Genomic DNA, 20,129 nt, shown 5'->3' with positions numbered 1-20,129 from the left:
CAACCTCTTTTCCAGAGCTGTTTGGCATGGTCTACATGTCTGTCCACCTTCTGAATGATGAAAGTCCGTTTCAACTTGTGTTCCAATGCCCTTTGGTGCTAGCAGACTCCTTTATCTCCAAGACAGACAATCTTAAGTGTTGTAGCTGTGAACGTATTTCTGATTTTTTTCTTGGAAGCCTTTCATTAGAAAAATCTATTCTCCCATCCCCTGTTGCTTTGTGTGTGTGTGTGTTTATGATGTGAAGCCAAGAATGTATTGTTAGCATTTCTGAAATCTCGGGAGTCTAGTAATTATTAGCTCAGCTGTAATTATGGCATAAAAATTAGGAATAATAATACATTTAAATTATTTCTACCTCTTTTTCTGGTGTCATGCTCACCCTTTCCCTTCACCTATGGGACCTAAGGTTGGTGATTTCCTTTTGATTGGGTCAGAGGGGGAATTATGATGGCCATAGAATCATGGAACCATTTAGGTTGGAAAAGACCTTTCAGACCATTGTGTCCATCTGTTAATCCAACAATGCCAAGTCCAACATTACACCATGTCCCTCAGTGCCACATCTACATGTCTTTTAAATACCTCCAGGGATGGTGACTCAAGCACTTCCCTGGGCAGCCTGTTCCAATGATCTATCCAGGCATATTCATGTTTTCTTATTTCTCCTCAGTCTACAATATACTTTGGGTCCTTTTGTATGTTTTCAAATAAGCTTTTGCATCTTGCTCTTTCTTCACTGGTCTACATCTTTGCATTACACCTGAATTTACTGTACATGGTGGCTTTTACATATATATGCTATATATTATGTTTTCACTCTCTTTATTGCCCCTGAACCCAATTTTGTCCAGGTTCAGGTCTGCACTTTAACTGGCCATTGGTGAGTTCTTTACAGCCTTGAGTCCCCAGTGCCAGACTGTGCCCTTTGCCCTACCACTCCATATCAGCATTCTTCTAGACCATGTCCTGTGTCTTCCCTTCTCAAAACCCCTGTTTTCATATCAGCCCTACATTGTTTTAAACTACATGTTTGTGTTAGAGTCCTAAATACCTTATTCTACAAAGAACACTGGTATTTTTTATATAAAATTATTGCTGCTACAGCTAAACTTAGTAGAATAAAGCTGCAGGCAAATTGAGAAAGGTTCAGAGAGAGCTAGACAGATGAGCCTTAACATCTTTGCAAACTCTGCTCAGAACTTATGGCCTTTTGCTAGCAGGGCAAAAGTATTATAGTCCTTTAAATATTATAGGACTGCCCTGTTACACAGATTGCCTGCTTCCAAATGACACCACCTGCAAAAATCTGTGGAACTACCTGCTCCCTGCTTAACAGCAATGTCCAAAGCCACTGGGGTTTCAAAAATCATTTGTAGTTTAAGAAAACTGACAAAATGAAACCCACCTTTTTGATGTACCTGAGACTCTTCTGTGTGGTGCACGCATCAGAGGGTATATCCAGGAAAAAAGGCTGCCATGGTCCTCTAAGACTGTCATGCAGCTAGCAGTGACAGAAGTAGGATTTATTAACATTGAGCATTTTATAAAATAAATTTTATACCAAGAATTAAAGAGATTTACTCCAAGGATATAAGTATAACAAGACTTATTGGGAGTTAGATTTTTCGTTAGACCAAGTAATAGCTAACCTGAGGAAAATATTCTGTGTTTGACAGCTTAATGAGGGGTTTGTTTATTTGTTTTTTCAATTGTACTTTTTTTCTAATAAAGAAGATGCAGTTTCTGCTTGTAAACTTTACCTCAAATAAGAGTAACACATAATTGTACAGGTCTTATAATTGTGGTATCTGTTCATAATTGGTGTTAGCTGTCACATGGTTAAAAGCAATAAATTTTCTGGTGAAAAAGGGGTAAAAGAGTCTGTAGATTTCCATGCACATTTGCCAATGTAGTTGAGTCCCAGGAAATCTCAGTTAGCTAATGTGTTTTCAGAACCTACATATTTGTGTTGTCTTTGTTAAAATTTTACCTCCCACTAGAAGTGATGACTAGTGACAAAAATAGACCTGCATTCTGAAAGAAAATATTCATTCTATTCTTCAGTTATCTCCAGTCAAATACATGTTTTAAACATGTTGTTTGTCTAAGAAGAGGCTATCAATAAATTCACAGAGGCACAAGATCATGAATCTTGCCTTTGGTACAAAGTTTGATGCAGAACAAAGCATGAACCTTTTAAAGCAGAGCTTGGAAATGTTATCTACAGGAGTGGTATCACTGTGTTTCTTGTAACTATTTTTATATTCTGTATGTGTACTTAATATTCACTTAGCTTTGCAAACCAAAGTCAGTGTCATCATTATCTGACACTCTATAAATCTGCCTTCAGTTCTAGTATCAGCAAATGTAATTGAATTCAAAGTAAATGTTTGGGAGGAGAAAAAGCAAATGTAAGACTTCAGTTGAAAAAGAAAAAAATGCCTCTAATTTTATATGTGTATATATCTGAGCTTGTTTGACTTTTTCCATTTAAATGCAATTTTCCAGTGTTCTATTTCCATGGAAAAATAAAATTCTGCATTGATGGTAAAAAAAAAAATGTAAACACATTGCTGTTATTGAGATCAGCAGAATTGGACATAAAAAACTGGAGATTTATCAGGAATCCTAATGGGTTTTTTCTTAATTTCTAAACCTTTTAGGATGAGTTTAAATTGCAATTCTAAGCAAGAATATTATCTCTTTCAAATGCAAGTTTGACTCTAGGACTTTGACTTGAAAGGGGCATCTAAGATTCTTTTGAATTGTGTAATAAAAAATTATAAAATAGGAAGGTTCATTAACATCCTGCCATGCTTAGCATTGTAATAATTTCCAAATACAATACTCTGAGTGTATAAATTAAAACAAAATGTTAATAACTGCCAGCCTGGCTCAATAGATGAATAGCCGCTCTCTTTATGCTGCGAGCAGTGAGGATTCTGGAAATATAAAATTTATTTATTATACAGCAAAATAAAGTAGAATACAGCTTTCATTCTTGTAGCAATACTCTGTGGAGATTCCTAATGCAGACAGGTTTTAGATCTTTGATTTTCTTACAAACTAGTGAAATGAACCACAGAAGATTCTGCATGCACTTTTGTAGCCGTGAAATATTTTCTTTTGCATTCTTGATGACAGTTATACTTTAGGAGTTAAACTGGGAGATGAACGAGCTTGTATGTAAAGATTAGTGGCATTAGGGAAAAATAGGAGCTTATATAGATGCTTAGAAGAGCTAATAGTCTGCAATAAGGAGATGCTACATTGTTCTGTGATTAAAGTTTACTTTTCATCTGGATACTCAGTGCTACTGACTCTGTGTGTAATAGTCTCAGCTAATCAGCTGTGGGAGAGCAGAATTCAGCAATGATTCAGGATGTGCTTTTCTGTGGCAGAAAAGACTGCCACTTGCCCAGGCAGGCAGGCAAAGAAACCTTTGACATGTGTTCAGAAGTTGAAGAAGGCCTGGGTCAGGCCAAGTATTGCCGTGCCCCATGTGTGGTTTGTATGCAGTTGACATTTCCACTGGGGCAGGGGAATATGTTGGCCTTTGGTTGCTGGCTCAGCAGCTGCTGAGCAGGACGAGGCCGAGCAGCAATTGCAGCAGTGTCTGCTCTTCATGTCTGACCAGTCACTAAAGGTGCTGCTGCTCCTGATGCAGTGCAAGCAAAGCAAGTTTTGCTTGCCTGAAGGTGAAGCCGTAAAGTGTGACCCAAACGAGGACTAAAGCAGAACTGAATACCCAGCACTGGCTTCTGAGAAGTGTGCACCTTCTAGCAGCAGCTTTCTCTTTCAGCCAGGTCAGCCACCATCAGTGTTTGGACCTCTCAAGAATCTCAATGTGGGACTTGCACATCAGATCTCACACTGGGGATCTCTGTTAAACGGAGTCATCTGCACAATACTGAATACAGCAGGAGATTTAGATCTTTCGAGTATTCCCAGCTATAGGGCAGCCCTGGGAGTTTTTATCTTCCTCTTGGTCAATGTGGGAAAATTGGACAGTGGAAGAAGAACAGTGGAACTGAAAAACATCTATATCCATCTGAAGAACAGAGGGATGGGACTTGGGAACATTTCTTGTTATGAAACAAGCTTGTCTCCTAAACAAGCCTCAATTGTCTTGCTATAGCAAGTAAAATACCATTGTCTATTATTGCTTGACTGAAATGTTATTTAATTAGTATACAGTGTTAAAACAAAGGTGAGATTTTGCATGGCCTTTAGAAATGCCACTGTTTAATGTGTTGTTTTTTCAGCTGTTAGAAATCAATACACATGAGCGTTGGCAGTAATAACAGCCTTTTTGAAATGGGTTCACTTTGTCTACCAAGAATATCAGTGAAGTAAAAGCTGTGCTTTCTTTACAAATAACTTTGTCCTTTTGATTATCTCCCCTTCTCATCTTCACAAGTAGCCTAGAAAAGACACCTATGGCAATCAAATATTTCATGTTTGGGTTTGGAGCATTGGTTTTATTCCATATACTTGCTGAACTACTGTTTTAATCAAGACTGAATAGATGACTACAGTTCCGTAAGTTGCTCCAGCTAGACACTGTCACTTTTCATTTTATGTATTTTCTTTTTCCCTTAGGAGGAGACTGGGGAGAATGAGAAGTCCAAATATATCTTCCCTTAAAAAAAGTAAATGTAGCTTGACAAATAAACATGTAAGAATTATTAGAAATTTGGCAGAGAAAAAAAAATCTCATGACGAGCAGTCCTTTAACAGACAGTTCAAAATCATACCTGGCAGCTATGGAATTTTGGATGCAGAAGGCTGCTAGACCAACTTTGCTTACACATAAATATCTTGCAGTCTCAACAGAGTTCTGCTTAGGTCTGGCTCTTTCCCTCCCCAGTGTTTGCTGAACAGTTTCCTCAGGCAACACAATTGCTTTTGTGACTTGCTCCACTTGCAGAAAGTGTTCCCCAAATCTTTATATTCCCATTTGTCTGTGCTTGCTCGAGGAAAGAGTCTGTAAGATTGTAGTTACCATCAGCCAGTGGCATGCCATGGGGGAGGGCAGAAGGAAGGATAAAGGAGACAGATTTTGAAGCTAAAGGGCTAATCACATGGTAATTTCAGTAGCAAAAAAAATGATTGGTTCTGTCTTGAAATACTTGGCAGATGTGAACCTTGAGGATCACTAGACCTGGTGTACTGATGCATTATACCTGTTGTGGCTGAAATCTGAATGACAGCATTTTATATCTGCTCTGTCTGGATGTATACAACCACTCACCCTTCTCAGCCAGGAGAGCAGAAAATGAATGCACAATCTGGGCTGTTACTCATCTCTAATTCAGATGTCACTTCCAGGAAGAATAGGAAAGTTTGCAATGGCTGTAATGGCATTGCCCAATTATTCTCTAAAAATATGTGCCATATTGCAGTTGCGTTGTTTGAGTTCATGCTTACAATCCAGGTCTCACCATACTCTCTTTGTTGATACATTATTCTTACATTGTCTTTGTTTTCCTTTTCTGCATGAGAAGTTTATTAATGTGCCATTTCTGCTGGATATAGTTTGTTCAAGGCACAGAACCTTTAGGTCATGTTTGACCAGGGCACTACACTAGCTATCCTGAGGCCAAAATTTCTGATTCAGATCACTGCGTAGGTAAAGGATTGATATCAGGTGGAAACAGCATGAGCAATGTTTAAAGTTCCTTGATTTTCCTTTTCCTTCTGATGAAGGAGATTTTGTTTGGCTTGCAATTAAGTGGAGATTCCTTCACATTTCTCTGGTTAACCTGGCAAAGCTTTGCATTTTAAGGGTGGTGTAAAAAGCCACTATAATTGTGCTGTTTGCTCTTCTGCCTTCCGTGGGATATTTTGAGACAATGTTTTGTTTCCTCGGTGTGATCACAGGTTTGCACAACCACTCCAGGGCCTGGCTGGGCTTTTTTAATGTATCTTCATTCCACATCATTTTCTTGCTTCTATTACTTAGGCTTCCCTGGGGTTATTCTTGTCTTGAACATAGTATCAAGTCATTAAATATTTCAAAATCTTCTAAGATGTATCTTTCAGAGTATGAATATGGAAGTTTTAGCCAGTGTTGCTGAATCAAGTTATTACAAGTAATTATTAAGTTATTATTAAGTTAAATTATTAAGTCATAAATTATTAAATTATTATTAAGTAAAAATTTAACCTTTGATAATTTTATGAACTTATCTTTCTAATGTATGTCATTTTTTTTTAATAAATGCAGGCTGAAGACAAGAAGGTATCAGAAAAGACTCTTCATGCCCCCGTGTCACCTTCATCTGTACCTGACCATTTGAAGTGCAACATCCTCAAAGCTCAAGTGGAAGCTGCTTTTAGAGTAGGTGCCCAGGTAATCTGAGTTTAATACTCTGCTTTTTTAGTTGTTGCATAGCTTTCACCAGTCTTCCAAAATCCCATCATTCTTCCTGAGGAAGTGTGTAATTTTTAGTCAAGTATGCACATTGACAGAGTGTTCTCCAGCTGTTCTGCAGTTTCTCCAGGTTACTCAAAATGATTGATATGGTGGAAGTAGGAAATTTATCCTTACTGGCATGATTAATACAGCCAGGAGAGGCTGAGAAAATAGGAAAGATGGCCTCAGGAAAACTCTGTTTTGTCACTCTAGCTTTTAGTTACTTTATAGCTTAGAAAGAGTAACCTCTGGAGTTTTCTGAGGCTACCCACTACTCATGGAAACTGGGTTTAAGATTTTTCTAATGATAATATCTATATATCCAAATTCAACCTTTATTTCAGGGGATGATCTTTAGATACCTGAGTGTGAAATATTAGCTAGTCTCTTGCTTTCCTACTTGTTCATGTGCTTTTAACTAAATTTTAAGCTTCTATTTTCACTGCTTGGTTAATGTTTACATTAGATACATCCTGTTTCAAAAATACTCTTTTAATAATGCCATACAACTGAAAACTGATGCTAAATAGCATGACTGTAAAAAGTTATTTTCCCAGTCAGAGTTGAAACCTAAAATATGTGATTCTTCTTAAGTGAAATTTGTGGACAAAAGATAATGCCATCAGTGCCAAAAAATAAAGCCAAATACAAAGTTTTAGGAAGAAAAATAGAGGTAAAAAGATTTTTATAATGTTATCCCAAGTTCCTGTGGTATCATGGAGCACACTATTCTCTTTGAATACAAATTATGTTGGTATTTCCATTGTTTTGTTTCTTTTCACAATAAAGTACCAGGTCAGCTTGCCCTGCAAAGGACTTGGTTAACAATCAGCTTTGTGTATTTGTTGTTCCCTGGCAGATCTTTCATTTGAGAGCTACATTGCATCTGGTCTAGCTAGATCTAAGTAAGCATCAAAATCTGGTTATTCTCACTGCCTTAGATTTCAATAGCAGAAACCATAAATCTGGCAGCATAAGGAGGAAGGAGTTGTTTGGGTGATTTTTTTTGTCTTTTTGTTTTTGCTTAAAGCAGTTCTCTCACCTCTCTGAACTCTGTGTTGTATCAACTGTTTTTTATGTAGCATATTTCTGCCCTTGGGTTTACCTTCTGTTTTTCCTGTATGTTTTTTTCTACAGGATGTCATGGTATACTTCTCATATTTGTATTTCCTTCTGAATATGCTTAATGGTCATGTTTGACTGGCTAGTTAAAGGCTGAAAGCAGTGTGTGCTGCTGCATTCAGAATACATTATTAGGGCAAGATAGGAAATGTGCTTAACGTATGCATCTCTCAGTTGACCTGCTCTGCCTTAATTTTTCAGTCTGAGGCTTTCCAAGAGAAAGCATCCTGGGTTGCTTTTTCTGCCATAACCATATTCTTTAGCTGTTGTTGTGTTGTAAATAATTTTCACAGCAAATTGAGCATTCCTCTTTTCCTTCTTGCCTGTGTTGTTTTTCACAAGGCTTTAAAAATCAAATTGGATTAAGTAGATATCTGTGGACTTGGCCTCAATGAGAAAAATCTTATTTCAGGGGAAGGAGGGTAAAGAAGACTGTTGCACCATAGCATATATTGTGGGAAAATAATGGCATAGGGTTCAGTTTGAAATCCCTGAAAATTTCATTGCTAACAAAGTGTGGCTTAAGATTTATAGCCAGTAAAATAGGAAGTCACCTTAATCTTAGAAATCCTCATTCAACTACCTGCTTAGCCACAAAATTGCCTGTGTAACTAGAGATGAGTTCTTTTGCACTTGAGCTCCCCTCCTTCAATTATAAAATATCAGATACATTGCAAAAAAAGCAGGCAGAGCCCAGGCAGTGATCAGCTGTTACAGTAAGAAGCTGTGGCTACACAAGCACTGAAAAAGGTAGGAAAAATGGTCATGGTGAAGGGGCCAGTGGAAACACAACATTTATCCTCTAGAAGGTGGGAGAAGGGAAAGCTGCTAGAGGAGGACCTGACAAACCCCTTTATGGTATTAGATACCATAAATCCACCCAGTTATCTTCTCTACCTGCCCCCAGCCCCCCAGACAACTAGCTGAATACCAATAGCTAAGCCATTTCCCAGTGGCAGTTCAGTCATCTTCTGGGAAAAGTGACCTGGGATGGAATTGCAGTGCTGAGAGACACAGCATCCTTTCAAGGGAGCAGATAAGGAATAATTTTCTTCATGGAAGACAACTACTTTACTCCATATATTCCCCCAGGGCTGTGATCCTGCCCCTCTTTGACCCCATGTGACATATATTGCTCCCCAGTATATCTGGAGGACTAATGATGTTGTCCTCTGCCCAATTCTATCTTTTGATGCCAGTTCCATATTATATCTCCTAGAAGTCTTGCCTTCTGCCCTTATTCTTAACACTCCAATTTCTCATCTCTTCTTTTTTGTACTGTCATATTTCAATTTACTAGGCAGCCAGAGCAAGAGGTATATCTAGGGTCTCTAAGGCACAGCCTATATTCCTCAAGTTGTAAAGCAAGGCAGTCTAGCTTTTCCTCATGTAGAGCACAGTTATTCCCATATTTAATGATAGCACAAAAAATAAAATTAAAAAAAAAGAAGGGGAAAAAAAGGAGGGAAAAAAGGGAAAAAAACTTGCTTCTCTAGTTTGTAAAAAGAAGAAGAAAGAAACACTCTGTCTTATGCACATTGGTGTTGGAAAGGAAATGTTCTAAGGGCCCCAAAAAATCTATGGTCTAACTCATTCTTTTTGAAACTTCATGGGGCATTTTCATTATATGGTTAGGTTTAAAAGCATGAGAAAAATATTGGTGCACTGTAGGATCACATCCAAAATTAACAAACTGTTGCTTGAAGTATTTGTAACAGCTCTCCCTTCAAGCAGTAGGAATATTTTCAATACCATATGCTACTAACATCAGGATGTGACAAGTTTATGAAAGCACCTCCTGCATGTAGTAGAAGAAGAAGCTGTTCCTTGTTAATTCAGAGAACTGAGTAAATGTTTTCAAATGGATAATATAAGTTGGGACAGAAATTTTTTGTAGTTTGCTATTTTTTTATGGCAGCTAGGCACCAACACAAGAGAGAGCCTTAAAAATGAATGATTCCAGTGCTTATGATTTAAAAAATGAAACCAGGGAAAATGTGGCTAGACATTTGAAAATATATCCTGAAATATGATCTCTGTGCTTTTTCATTTCAGAATTGTGCCAAAGAGCTTATCACATTCCTAGGGGACAATACATCTCCCATAGTTATAGCCCTGAGTTAGAGACAGAAAATTTGTAAGGTTATGGTGCTGATCACTTAGCTCTGCTTTTGGTTTAGAGTTATAGAGCAGCAGAAAACTAACATGAGTGAGGGTTGTTGTTTTTCTTTATTTGGTGAAGATGGGAATGTTTATGTGCTACTCATCTAAATGTAGAATCAAACTGCAGCGTGCACAGGGATGCTGGAAGCTGGATCTAGGAGCTCACTGCCATGGGCACCACAGATGAGAAACGTGAGGAGCCCACATGCAGCTGTGGGAACCTGTGGCTTGCACAGAGCATGCCATACTTACCTGTAGCATGAGAGCAAATGAGTAATGTTTCACAACACACCTCTCAAACTGTGCCACAGGGATCTGCCACCTTTTAGCTGACAGACTACATGTCACAGTTCCCACATAATTAAGCTCCAGGGGAGCCCTAAACACTGTGAAGCAACTGACATGTCTTTTATTTTTTTTTTTTGCATATATTCCAGGCTCTTCATTTGAGAGGTACTCCTATAAAGCTGCAGTAAGGAGCTGTCAGAATACAAAAGACCAGCTCTCCCTAGCATTTAAAACCCCTTTGCAGCTTGCATGAGTCAGTGCTGAAATGCTGTGATTGAGCAGAGATAACTTGTTGGTATCAAAAAAAGAGTCCCTTTTGCCAAAAAGTTCATGGCCCAAGTGATGAAGGAAAGATACTTGAAGGTTTCAGTTGTTATTTTTATCCATTTTGGCTTTGGACAAATCCTAATTATCCTTAAAATTAAGCACAGGATCCTGAGCAAATGTACAGCTATCTCAGCAGGGCTTTTTATTTTGGCAGGCAGTGTTCTAGCAGTTTGTCATCCACAAGTGGTGTCTGTATTCTGTACCTGTTACCCAGGTTTTCCTAAATCCTTGGGTTGATGTGTGTCCAGCAGGTTAGCACAGGGAAGGATCCCTTTTCTCAGAGATTTCTTCTGCAGCTGATTTTTGCATCACTCACATCTTCCTCTTGTCTGCAGACACGGGAAGGCCAAGCTCATTTTGCAGGTACATTTTTGCAGTGCAGTTTATAGAAGACAAATAAACGTGACATTACTATGAGCTACATTATGGGTTGTTCGCTGAGAAAAAAAAAAAAAAAGTGGTGAGAAAAGGTGGTTTGGAGCTGCAGGGTCCTTACAAAAGAGCATACAAAATCTCATTTATTTCTCCCTTTTCAACCCCGATGGAAACTCTTGGCCAGGGAGAGGTATCTTCAATCAGCCGGGTTTGGGTTCTCAAGCCATTGATTCCCCTGCCTTGGTTCTCAGTAAACAAAGGGACATTTAGGCTGAACAAAGGGACGTTCAGTCCTCTAACTCCTTTCACACTCTAACTTTCTTGACAAGCCTATACACATGCAAATTTTTAGGCCAGGTCGATAGCCATCTCTCTTTTTTCTCCCTTTCCTAGAAACAAGTACAGGCCGAATATCATGTAGTTTTGCCTTAAGTTCTGCAAATATGTGAGTAAGTGCAGGTTGTCTGTGCTGTTTAGAGTTGTCTTGAGGAAAGGACAGGTCCATGGTACAGAAAATACCTCAGGTCATGCAGGATACCGGTGTCATCCTGTGCTCTCTACATAGATACAAGCCATGGCTGCAATGTAAATGAGACTGGCATCTATGCATTATTTATGGTAGAAAAGGTGCAGAAGTGAGTTGATCCACAGTGCCAGTCTGTCATGAATACATTTTTGACAATTCTTTGTCTCTTTTAGTGTTCTGCCTCCTTTAAGGAATAAGCCAAGTGTAAGGACTTGTCATCTTCAAAGTCCAGATGATTTTGCCGTATATTTCTAGAAAAAATTCCCCGTCTTTATGTAAGCTGGGTCTTTGGAACTTTATTCACTTAAGGAGATCTGGATTCAAACCCTAATCAGGTCATGAATGAAAATAGAGTAGGTGAGGGGAAGACACTTGAGGATTTATAATCATATGTGATCTTTCTTATTATAGGACTTAAACAAATCCTTCTGGATACCCAGAGGAATTCTCAGCTTTCACTAGATGTTGACTTAAGTACCCTGAAAGGATCAGCTTTTCCAACATTTCAGGCTCCTTCCATCATGAATTAGTTGCTGTTTGCTTCCCTCTCCTCCTTTCCTCCCTCTCTCCATCCGTCTTTATTCACAGCACTGAGCTACTGCACAATTTGACAGTCTTTGCACAGAGATCAGAACTGAAATTATGTGAGCATAGCAGGTCACAGCTGAGGTGTTCAGGCTGTGGGGGAAGCTTCCACAGCTCCTTATGTACACTGTGCCTTTCTTGCTAAAGCTGTTGCTGTTAGTCACCCACTTGGATGAGCAATAACCTCACTGTCAAGTTTCAGGCTAGGTAAAAAGAAGCAACTGCTCTGGGACTCTCAGCTGGAACAGCAGCAAGTGCAACATCGAATCAGTTATAATTGTTCATAACAATGGAATTTAAAAATGGCTCAGCTTCAAATTCTCTGTGTTCAGTTGCTACGTCGAAACAGGTTTGCTCAACTTAAAAAGTGAGGCTACAGGAATTTCATGGTTCCACAGGTACAAAAATACAAGATTTTGATTGTGTGTGATGAATATATGATACATGGCAGCTCATTAGAAGAGCGTCAGCAATGATACCTCAAAATCAGGGAAGGAATTGTGGCAGCCTTGCTGGAGGTACAGAAGGGGAGTGAAGATGTATATAAACAGATTATGGGAACTGATGAGATCTTGAGTTTATTCCCTGGGATAGTGGAGGCAAATGTGGCAGTGGTGTCACAAGAGCTGACAGAGCTGTGGGTATGTCAGCTCTGTCTCCTCTCTGAGAGTTGGCCAGGACATGATGAGACAAGTACTGTTAATTGCCTTGATGTGTAAGAGCCTCACCATAGCCCATGGTGCTATACCTCATTCAGAGGGGAAAAAAACCAGAGTAGTCTGCTCCCAAGAGACATAAACATCATGCTTTTCTGCCTGAGAAGTTACATTTGACATATTAAATCACCAAGATAGGTTTACCTTGGCAGAACATTCTTCCTGATGACATGTTCCTTAGCCTGTATTATCTAATGAGATCAGCCAACATTTGGCATGGCTGACAAAAGATTAAATTGTTGATAAAGAGCTGAAAAATCAAATATGATTCAGGCCTCCTTACCATCATTACAGATTCAGAAAGAGCCAAGATAGAGAAGTATTTCCAGGCCACTGTGGTGAGAGTCATTCCTTCCTTACCTTTGAAGATCTCCAAACATGTGAAAGCTGTGTTGCTCTCCCTTCCTTTCTGCAACTGAGAACTTTGTGAAATTGCTAAATAAGGGCCATCATATGTTTCCTATGAGCCTTCTAGACCCTTGTCATTCTCAGATGAGAACCTGGCACTCCCCCTGGGCTGCAGTGATCTGATTCTTCATGCAGTTTTTTTGCTTATCCAAGGTGCTCCTATTTTGGATCAGTAGAGGTGAGAGCCGCAGCAATTCCCCTTGTGAAGGAGGAGAGACACAGTGACACTAGCTCCCCATGGTGCTTGCTTGAGGCATGAAGAGCACAGACTGCCTTGCACAGTGCCCCAGTGGCAAAAATCACAGAAGTCTGCACCCAAAGTTCTGTCTTTACTGTATTTCCCCTCTTGGTATACGCTTGGTGCAACGAATTCCCATTTTAAGGTTCTGTCCTCCATTACCCTGGGGCTAACTCTTTCTTCAGAAGAAAATTGAAGGAGCTGCTGTTCACTAGGCAAATCCAGCCACCAGGGCTTATGAATTTATGCATGGGATTACTCTCAGGGGCCAGAAAGTGTTCCCACCTCCTCTGGAAAGCTCAGCAGAGTCTGGTGTAGCATCCCTGGAGCATCCACCCCCTCTCTAAGTCTCCAAAGGGCTTGGCTGCCAAGACAGCAGCAGGGATTAGCACTGCTCAGGAGTTGACTGAAAAGCAGTCTGAGAACTCCCAGCTGCCCATAGGTAGATGGCTCAGGGAGCTGTGGACAAAATTTATATACTTTTCTCCTCTTTTCATCCTTTGGTGAAACTATTTCTTAGCAATCATCTGTGAAGAGAGCCTGTACAATGGCATTGCTGCCCAGTCATGTTTCTTGTCCTGTCATAGTATAAAGCAATGCTTAAAATGATAAAGTAGTTCTTGGTTTCTAATATCATCCAGAAAGTTAATGGCATATGAAAACAGAAAATTAATGATTTTTCTTTTCCTCTAGGCCTGATGCAGATAAAAAAACCCCAGAATGGCATTGTGTGGATGGATTATATGGATAAACTTTTAATTTTATTTGCAGTCTGGTAGCCAGAAAAGTAGCTTGTTTCTCTTTGGGTAATTATTAAATTAATCTGCTTCTGTATAAATTGGGCTTCCAGGTCTGTTATGCGCTGAAATCTCTCCCTCAGAGTAGCAGCCTCTGTGGGAGAGGAGAATCTGCCTTAGTTAAGACCTAAGCAGCTTCATGCTTTGCTTCTGCCTCTGTCTTTCTTACACAGCTCAGTGCTGGGCTTTCAGTGGGTGAGAGCCTCTGCCCAGCTCTGTGTGTACATTCCCTACTAGGCACCTCCTGCCACCCTTGGCTAAACCCCCTTTCTCCATTGCTGGAAGGCATCCTGCAATGGAAACCCAAATCCTGGCCCCAGCAGGTACACTTGTTTTCAAATGACAGCAAACCATCTGGGAATTACATTGCAAGGGCTGTCTACAAGCATAACCCTTCTTCTACAGTCATGTCTTTTCAGTAAGGCTGAGAGAGTCCTTCTGTGATCAGTGACTGTGACTTGCAGTGTTAAGAAGCAAAATAAAAGCAACAGGCTGCCAGGTGATGACTTACTGACCTCATTTTGTACAAACACCCCAAAAGCCAATAAGCCCTCAAGTGATGCAGGGGTGGTACACTTTCTCTCAGCTGCAGCCCTTTGCAGAAGAGGTTGCAATTATAACATTTTCCTGTGTCTGTTCATCCACAGCTAGGGAGGAAAGGCATAAAGTGAGAAGAATGAGCCCATCCTTGTTAATCTGTACCTGCTAATGCACACCCATGGCACCCTGAGGACAGGCTTTATCACCTGGGGCTGTTCAAGCCCCCCCATTTCTTTGCATGCTCCCTCTCTCCTTACAATTTAGAGTGGGATTACTTGCTCACTGGTCTGCAGTGCTTAGTTGTGGGTTCAGGAGTATTTTCTGATCTCTAAAACCTGAGTAATAACGGAGAAAAATTAACACCAAGAGAAGTTCCTCATTGATAGAGGATACTGGTCATGCTGCTTAGGAATATATGACTTCTTGAAATGCAGGCTTAGCCTTCCAATGGAGAGAAGACAAAAGAGAGAAATAATGTAGCCAGAGAGCTGAGAAGCCATGAAGGCTCTAACATAGTGAAGCCCTCTCAGCTGGCTAATGAGATCCATGGCTTATTGCATTTAAGGAGGTGGAATTTTAATAATTTCATTGCTAGTCACAACCCCTGCATTGCGTTCTTGATCTCTGTAATCTCTTTTCCATTGTTGTGTTCAAGTGCATCTTAAAATGCAGATCAATTACTTTCGTGAAAATTGGAATGAACTAAAATTTGTAGTTTTAAAAAGTAACCAATTTGACACATAATAAGCAGCTAGCTTGACAGGCTTAACAATAAAATGTTGCTAAGACATCAGTGTGGAAGAAGAGACCTTGTATTAGATTTCTGACAGCTGGATTCACATTTACAGATTTCAGAAACCAAACAGCTTTATAAAAAGCATTATAATTTCTGTAGAACAAAGAAATATTGCTTCCACTGCTCATCTATGCCAACAAAGAATGATTTTCAATGCTTTCTCTCAAGTCCTTAAAAACTTTTTTTCTTTCCTTTCAAGAAATCAATAGAGTTTGAATAAACATTATGCAAGACAGAGCTACTAGAAAACTAGTAAAAATGTTTTCTAAAGCTGAGCTGAATTGCCTAAAGCTACAAATTATTTATTAAAATTTTAAAATTGAACTCCTGATCCCCAAAAGGTTTATGATGTGACATTAATTCACTGAAAACCTTAGCAGCAAAACATTTGGTGGCTGAGTTACAATGATGGTGGTGTAGGGATAATGTCTCACATTTATCTGATTCCTTAATTTCTGGAGTGTTTGTGCAGGACTGAGAAAACCTCTGCCTGAGGGAAATTAAACCCAAATATGTAAGGGTACTACATGGAGTGGAGCTTCTCCAGTAGCTGCTGCTGATCCTGTTCTCCTCCAAGTAACCTAGCTGAAAACCAGCTTCCTCTGTGAACTAGCCCTCTAGGAGAGGGATAAAGCTGCTGATGAGGGTCAGAGGGTCCCCTCTCTGCACATGGGGGCTTTGGTATCAATATACAAGGTTCAACAATTCTAATAGGAAGGGATGAACTTCCTACTAAAGGACTTGTCTCAAAATGCCCTCTAACCCATCACTTCAGCTAGTGCCTGGGCCGGAGGAGAAGAACCCAGAACAGAGTTCACTTTCTGTCAGGTTCCCAGTGGTTCCAGTTTAATTGCCCATACAGTTAATTGTGTGTACACAATTAAGCTGGAGCAGTCCCTTCCCACCATGGCTGATGATCTGGTAAATAATGATCTGGGAAGTGGCAGTGAGGGTTCTGTTCCCTCTAGCATAAGGGGAAAACAAACCAACACTTGGGTGATTTCCCCAAGCACTGAGTATCCCTACTGATATTTTTATTTTAGTTCATCGCTAAGGTATAGAAGAAACTCAGATTTGATTTTGTTTCCTTTTCTTATGAGAACCCACAAACAAAATATTTCATTTTTTATTGAATGGAAGGTCTTATGTAACATTACAATATTTTTATGTGTCTGTAAAATCCTTTGATTTGGATTTGATGGATTTGAAGAAATCTGTTTCATCCTATTTTAAGAGGATTAGACTGACACATTTAATTTAATTTGATCTGGACCTACGGCCTCAAATTACTGTGGTTCAGATACTGAACACTGAAAAACCACTCTGTTGTGGGACTATTTCAGTCCCCCTCTGTTCACATAGCAGGGTGAAAATGTCACAGTCTGAGAAGTCCCTGGCTGATGGGGAGGAGTATTTGGAAATACTCTTGTCTCTGTAGTCAGTATTTTCTGTAGTGGGGGGCAGTGTTGTCCTCACCCTGGCATTTACACATGGATTGGGAATACTGCATCTCATATGAAGAGTATATCAACACCTGCCCAGATTGGGCATTTCCTAGGTAATAAAGGAATTTCCATGGGGGATATTTTGCAATACTAGTATTTTCAAATCGACAGAAAAATGGCATATGAGAGACAGGACTCTGTAATTTAGCAGAGAGCGGTAGTGAGTGAGATTTTCTGTGAATTGTGCATACAGTGTGAATATATGTAGGGAATCACATTTTTCAGTTAGATTTTCAAAAACTGAATGAAAAGTTGGCATCATTATTTCAGAATAAATATTTATTCTACTCCAATTGAAAGGACAGCTCAATTACAGTATGTTTGTCTGTGTAGACTTTGTATGATTTCTGCTCAAGTGCTTTCTGGTGGAGCCATAAATGTCAGTGTTCCTTTCTTTCTCCTCCAGTACCAATCTCTCTCTCCCTTATACTATTGCCCATTGTACATTGTTGCTCATCACAGTGAATCTCAGCTGTAGGTGATGAAAACCCAAAAAGATCATGTCTTTTAAATCTGGACAGAGTAGGCATTTTGGGTGCTGCAGTTTTCTGAGCTGCTTACAGGAATATTTTTTTAATAAACAGTTGTATTATCCTAAGTGCATGGATGTTGTACTAAACTTTGGCTCCTTCTTTTAACAGGCTGTGAAAGAAGAGACCTCTTTTGTAAATCCCAGTAAGACCTCCAGTCTGCAGGATCCTAATGTAAGGTCTGTTGCTTCTTGTCTGTAGGGGAAGCAAACAATTAATATATGATGTAATGAGGCATTTTCCAAACATTATTTCAACTTGTTGTTACAGTTCAATTTGCTCATCTCCAGGTTGCTGTGTAAAGTTCACCATGCAATGACCTGAGGAGAAGGTGGCTGTCAGAACAGTGCTTATTTTATACATATATATCAGAGATAGTTTAAGAATTGATAAAATCTCAGCTTTAAAGATCAGGCTAAGTGTATCTATTTCAATAAATGACAAAACAGTTTTCATAACTTTTCTATCAGAAAAATGCTAGGTGTCCAAACTGGAATATCCCTGTGTCTGCATTTTCCTGATTTGTGCAAGGTCTTTTCTTCACAGAAGAAGAGGCATTTGGTATACAGTCTTCAGAAAAATGGCTCATTTGCAGACAGTAGTAACTACTTTTGATTGTACTTTTCTTCTGTTGATAGAGGATAATAGTCTTTCTTCATTGGAGTGGCCATTTGAAGAGGCATGTTAATTGTAAAGATGATTTGAGTGGCACAGTATGCTGTCTTCCAGCAGGTGATTAGAGAGGAGGTTACAGCAGGAGAATTTGGAAATCACCTGCCTCTATGTGTCTGGTAGTTCCATCACTTTGAACATCTGCAGTGTTGAAATCTGGGGGGAGAGTTTGAGGGAAAAATGTTGTGGATTTACAGCATGGCTGTTAATCAGCTAATTACACCAGTGTATCTGGTTTTTATATGTTCATGTATATGTAATACACATATGTACTGGAGCACTAGTCATCTCATGATTTTATTTTATAAATTTTAGGTGGTGATTCTTGCAACAGAAAACAGACAATCATCTTATAGAAAAATCTAGTTGAGGGGCGTAATGAATTTTATTTGAAAAATTAAGTCATTCTGAACTCAAAAATTAACACTTATAGTTGGGAAAATTTTGTCAATGTTTATTTCAAATTGTATTTTCCCTACAGTGTGATAAATCTTCACTAGCCTTCAAAAACCACCTCATTCAGAAATTCCTTTCTGACCAGAATGGGCTAGCAGAGTTCCTGTGTTTGCTTAATGAAAGCAGCTACCTAGATAAGAATGGTGGGCATGGTTGATGGTACTGAGGCAGGAGGAGACACAAGAGGCGATGCTGTTGCCTCCCATGGCAGCACCTGGATTGCTTGTAGTGCAGCTGTGATTACCAGTTTCCCAGTCTCTTATCTTGGGATACCCTGCAGAGCTGAAATGTCTCACCTGAGAGGCCATGATTTTCTCATTTGTTTGTCCAAGAGGCTGTAAAGTCTGTTTGATATTTAGATTCACCCATTTTTCTTCTGTGCTGTTGCTCTTCTTAGACCTGCACTAAACTTTCTTGAGAAATTATTTTCTTTCTTAAGAAAACTCATCGCATACATTGCACAGTGACCTATTTCTTTGTTTAATTGAAATGGGTTTCCCATGCTGTCTCTGGCACAGCACTTTCTTTGTTTGCTGTCACTTCCAGAAGCAGTTCCGGAGGACCTAATTTGAATATCCCTGTGTGACTGGGATTGTGGCTACAGACTTGTTTTCCTTAATCACTTCTGCTCAACTTCTGCATAACATCTGTAGAAAAGCCTTTTTACTCCACATTTTGGAATAGGTTCTCTTCTGCTGCATCATGTTGAACTGTAAATGTGTGGTGTGCTTTGTAAAGTGCTTTTTAGTAAAGTGCTATTCAGCATGAGGTAAGGTTGGTAACCTGGCTGCAAAGCAAATTTCACTGTTTTCTTTCACACACATCCAAGCTTATAAAATTGTAAAAGTCTCATTGGAGTTCTTGGTATGCAGCATTCTGGTGTATATTTTTCTAATATTTATTTTTATCTGTGATATGTCAAGCATCATTTCCTCTACAGTGAGTTGTACCAAATGAAATGGTATTCTTTTATTGCTGTGTCCTGAAGGTGCACATATCCAAGTAATCAATGCTCAGGGATAGACCAGTTTTAAGGGATAGACCAATTTTAACAGCCTGCATTCAAAACTCAGAGAAAAATGCAAAATAAATCCAGTGTCTAACCATTTTCTTTCTCCTTCAAGCAGCTACCCTTTCTGCAGGGCTATATGCACCTCTGCAGCCAGCCAGCATGTGATCTATTTGCCAATAACATTCTCTATAACCTCTGTCTTGTGGAATTTGATGGACGTAAATGAGCCTTTGCTCTGCTAGGAATTGCATCTGAGTAGAGCCAAGGGTTAGTTCATACTGGGAGACAAATTGTCTGGGAGCTTTTCTCTTCTCTTTAGCAGAGACAAGCAAAACAACCCTTGGTTAAAAAAACCTTCCACATGGAATATATGTTTTTTCCCTGCAAGTGCTCATGCAGACATTTCTGTAAACAACGCCTCTGTGAATCTTTGAGGACTCTGCTGAAATATCTTGCTGGTTGAAACCAGTAGCTGTCACAGCTTTTTAACAATACTCCACTCTTTTCATGTGAGGGATTTATAGCAGGGACAATTACTTTGTCTATTTTTCACACTGATAACTGTACAAAACACTACAAAATTCTTTGTTTTTTCCAAACCCAAGACACGGGGAAATTCATTCAGGCTTTCTAGTAAGCATACATATGCAGT

General features: G+C 39.4%; 1 protein-coding gene across 6 annotated transcripts in view; it reads left to right on the top strand.

Annotated features, from left to right (window-relative positions):
• Nucleotides 1–20,129, top strand: part of EPB41L4B (erythrocyte membrane protein band 4.1 like 4B) — a 194,022-nt gene that overhangs the window by 130,013 nt on the left and 43,880 nt on the right. For all 6 annotated transcript variants that reach the window (XM_077182841.1, XM_077182826.1, XM_077182821.1 and 3 more), the window contains 2 exons: nucleotides 6,233–6,358; nucleotides 17,449–17,516. In XM_077182841.1, coding sequence (XP_077038956.1) covers nucleotides 6,233–6,358; nucleotides 17,449–17,516 — 194 coding nt within the window. The remainder of the gene's footprint in view (nucleotides 1–6,232; nucleotides 6,359–17,448; nucleotides 17,517–20,129) is intronic.

This window comes from Agelaius phoeniceus, chromosome 1, assembly GCF_051311805.1.
Source record: "Agelaius phoeniceus isolate bAgePho1 chromosome 1, bAgePho1.hap1, whole genome shotgun sequence".
NCBI classification, from domain to species: Eukaryota; Metazoa; Chordata; class Aves; order Passeriformes; family Icteridae; genus Agelaius; species Agelaius phoeniceus.
The sequence above is the reverse complement of the archived record's forward strand: the minus strand, read 5'-3'. Positions and strand labels throughout refer to the sequence as shown.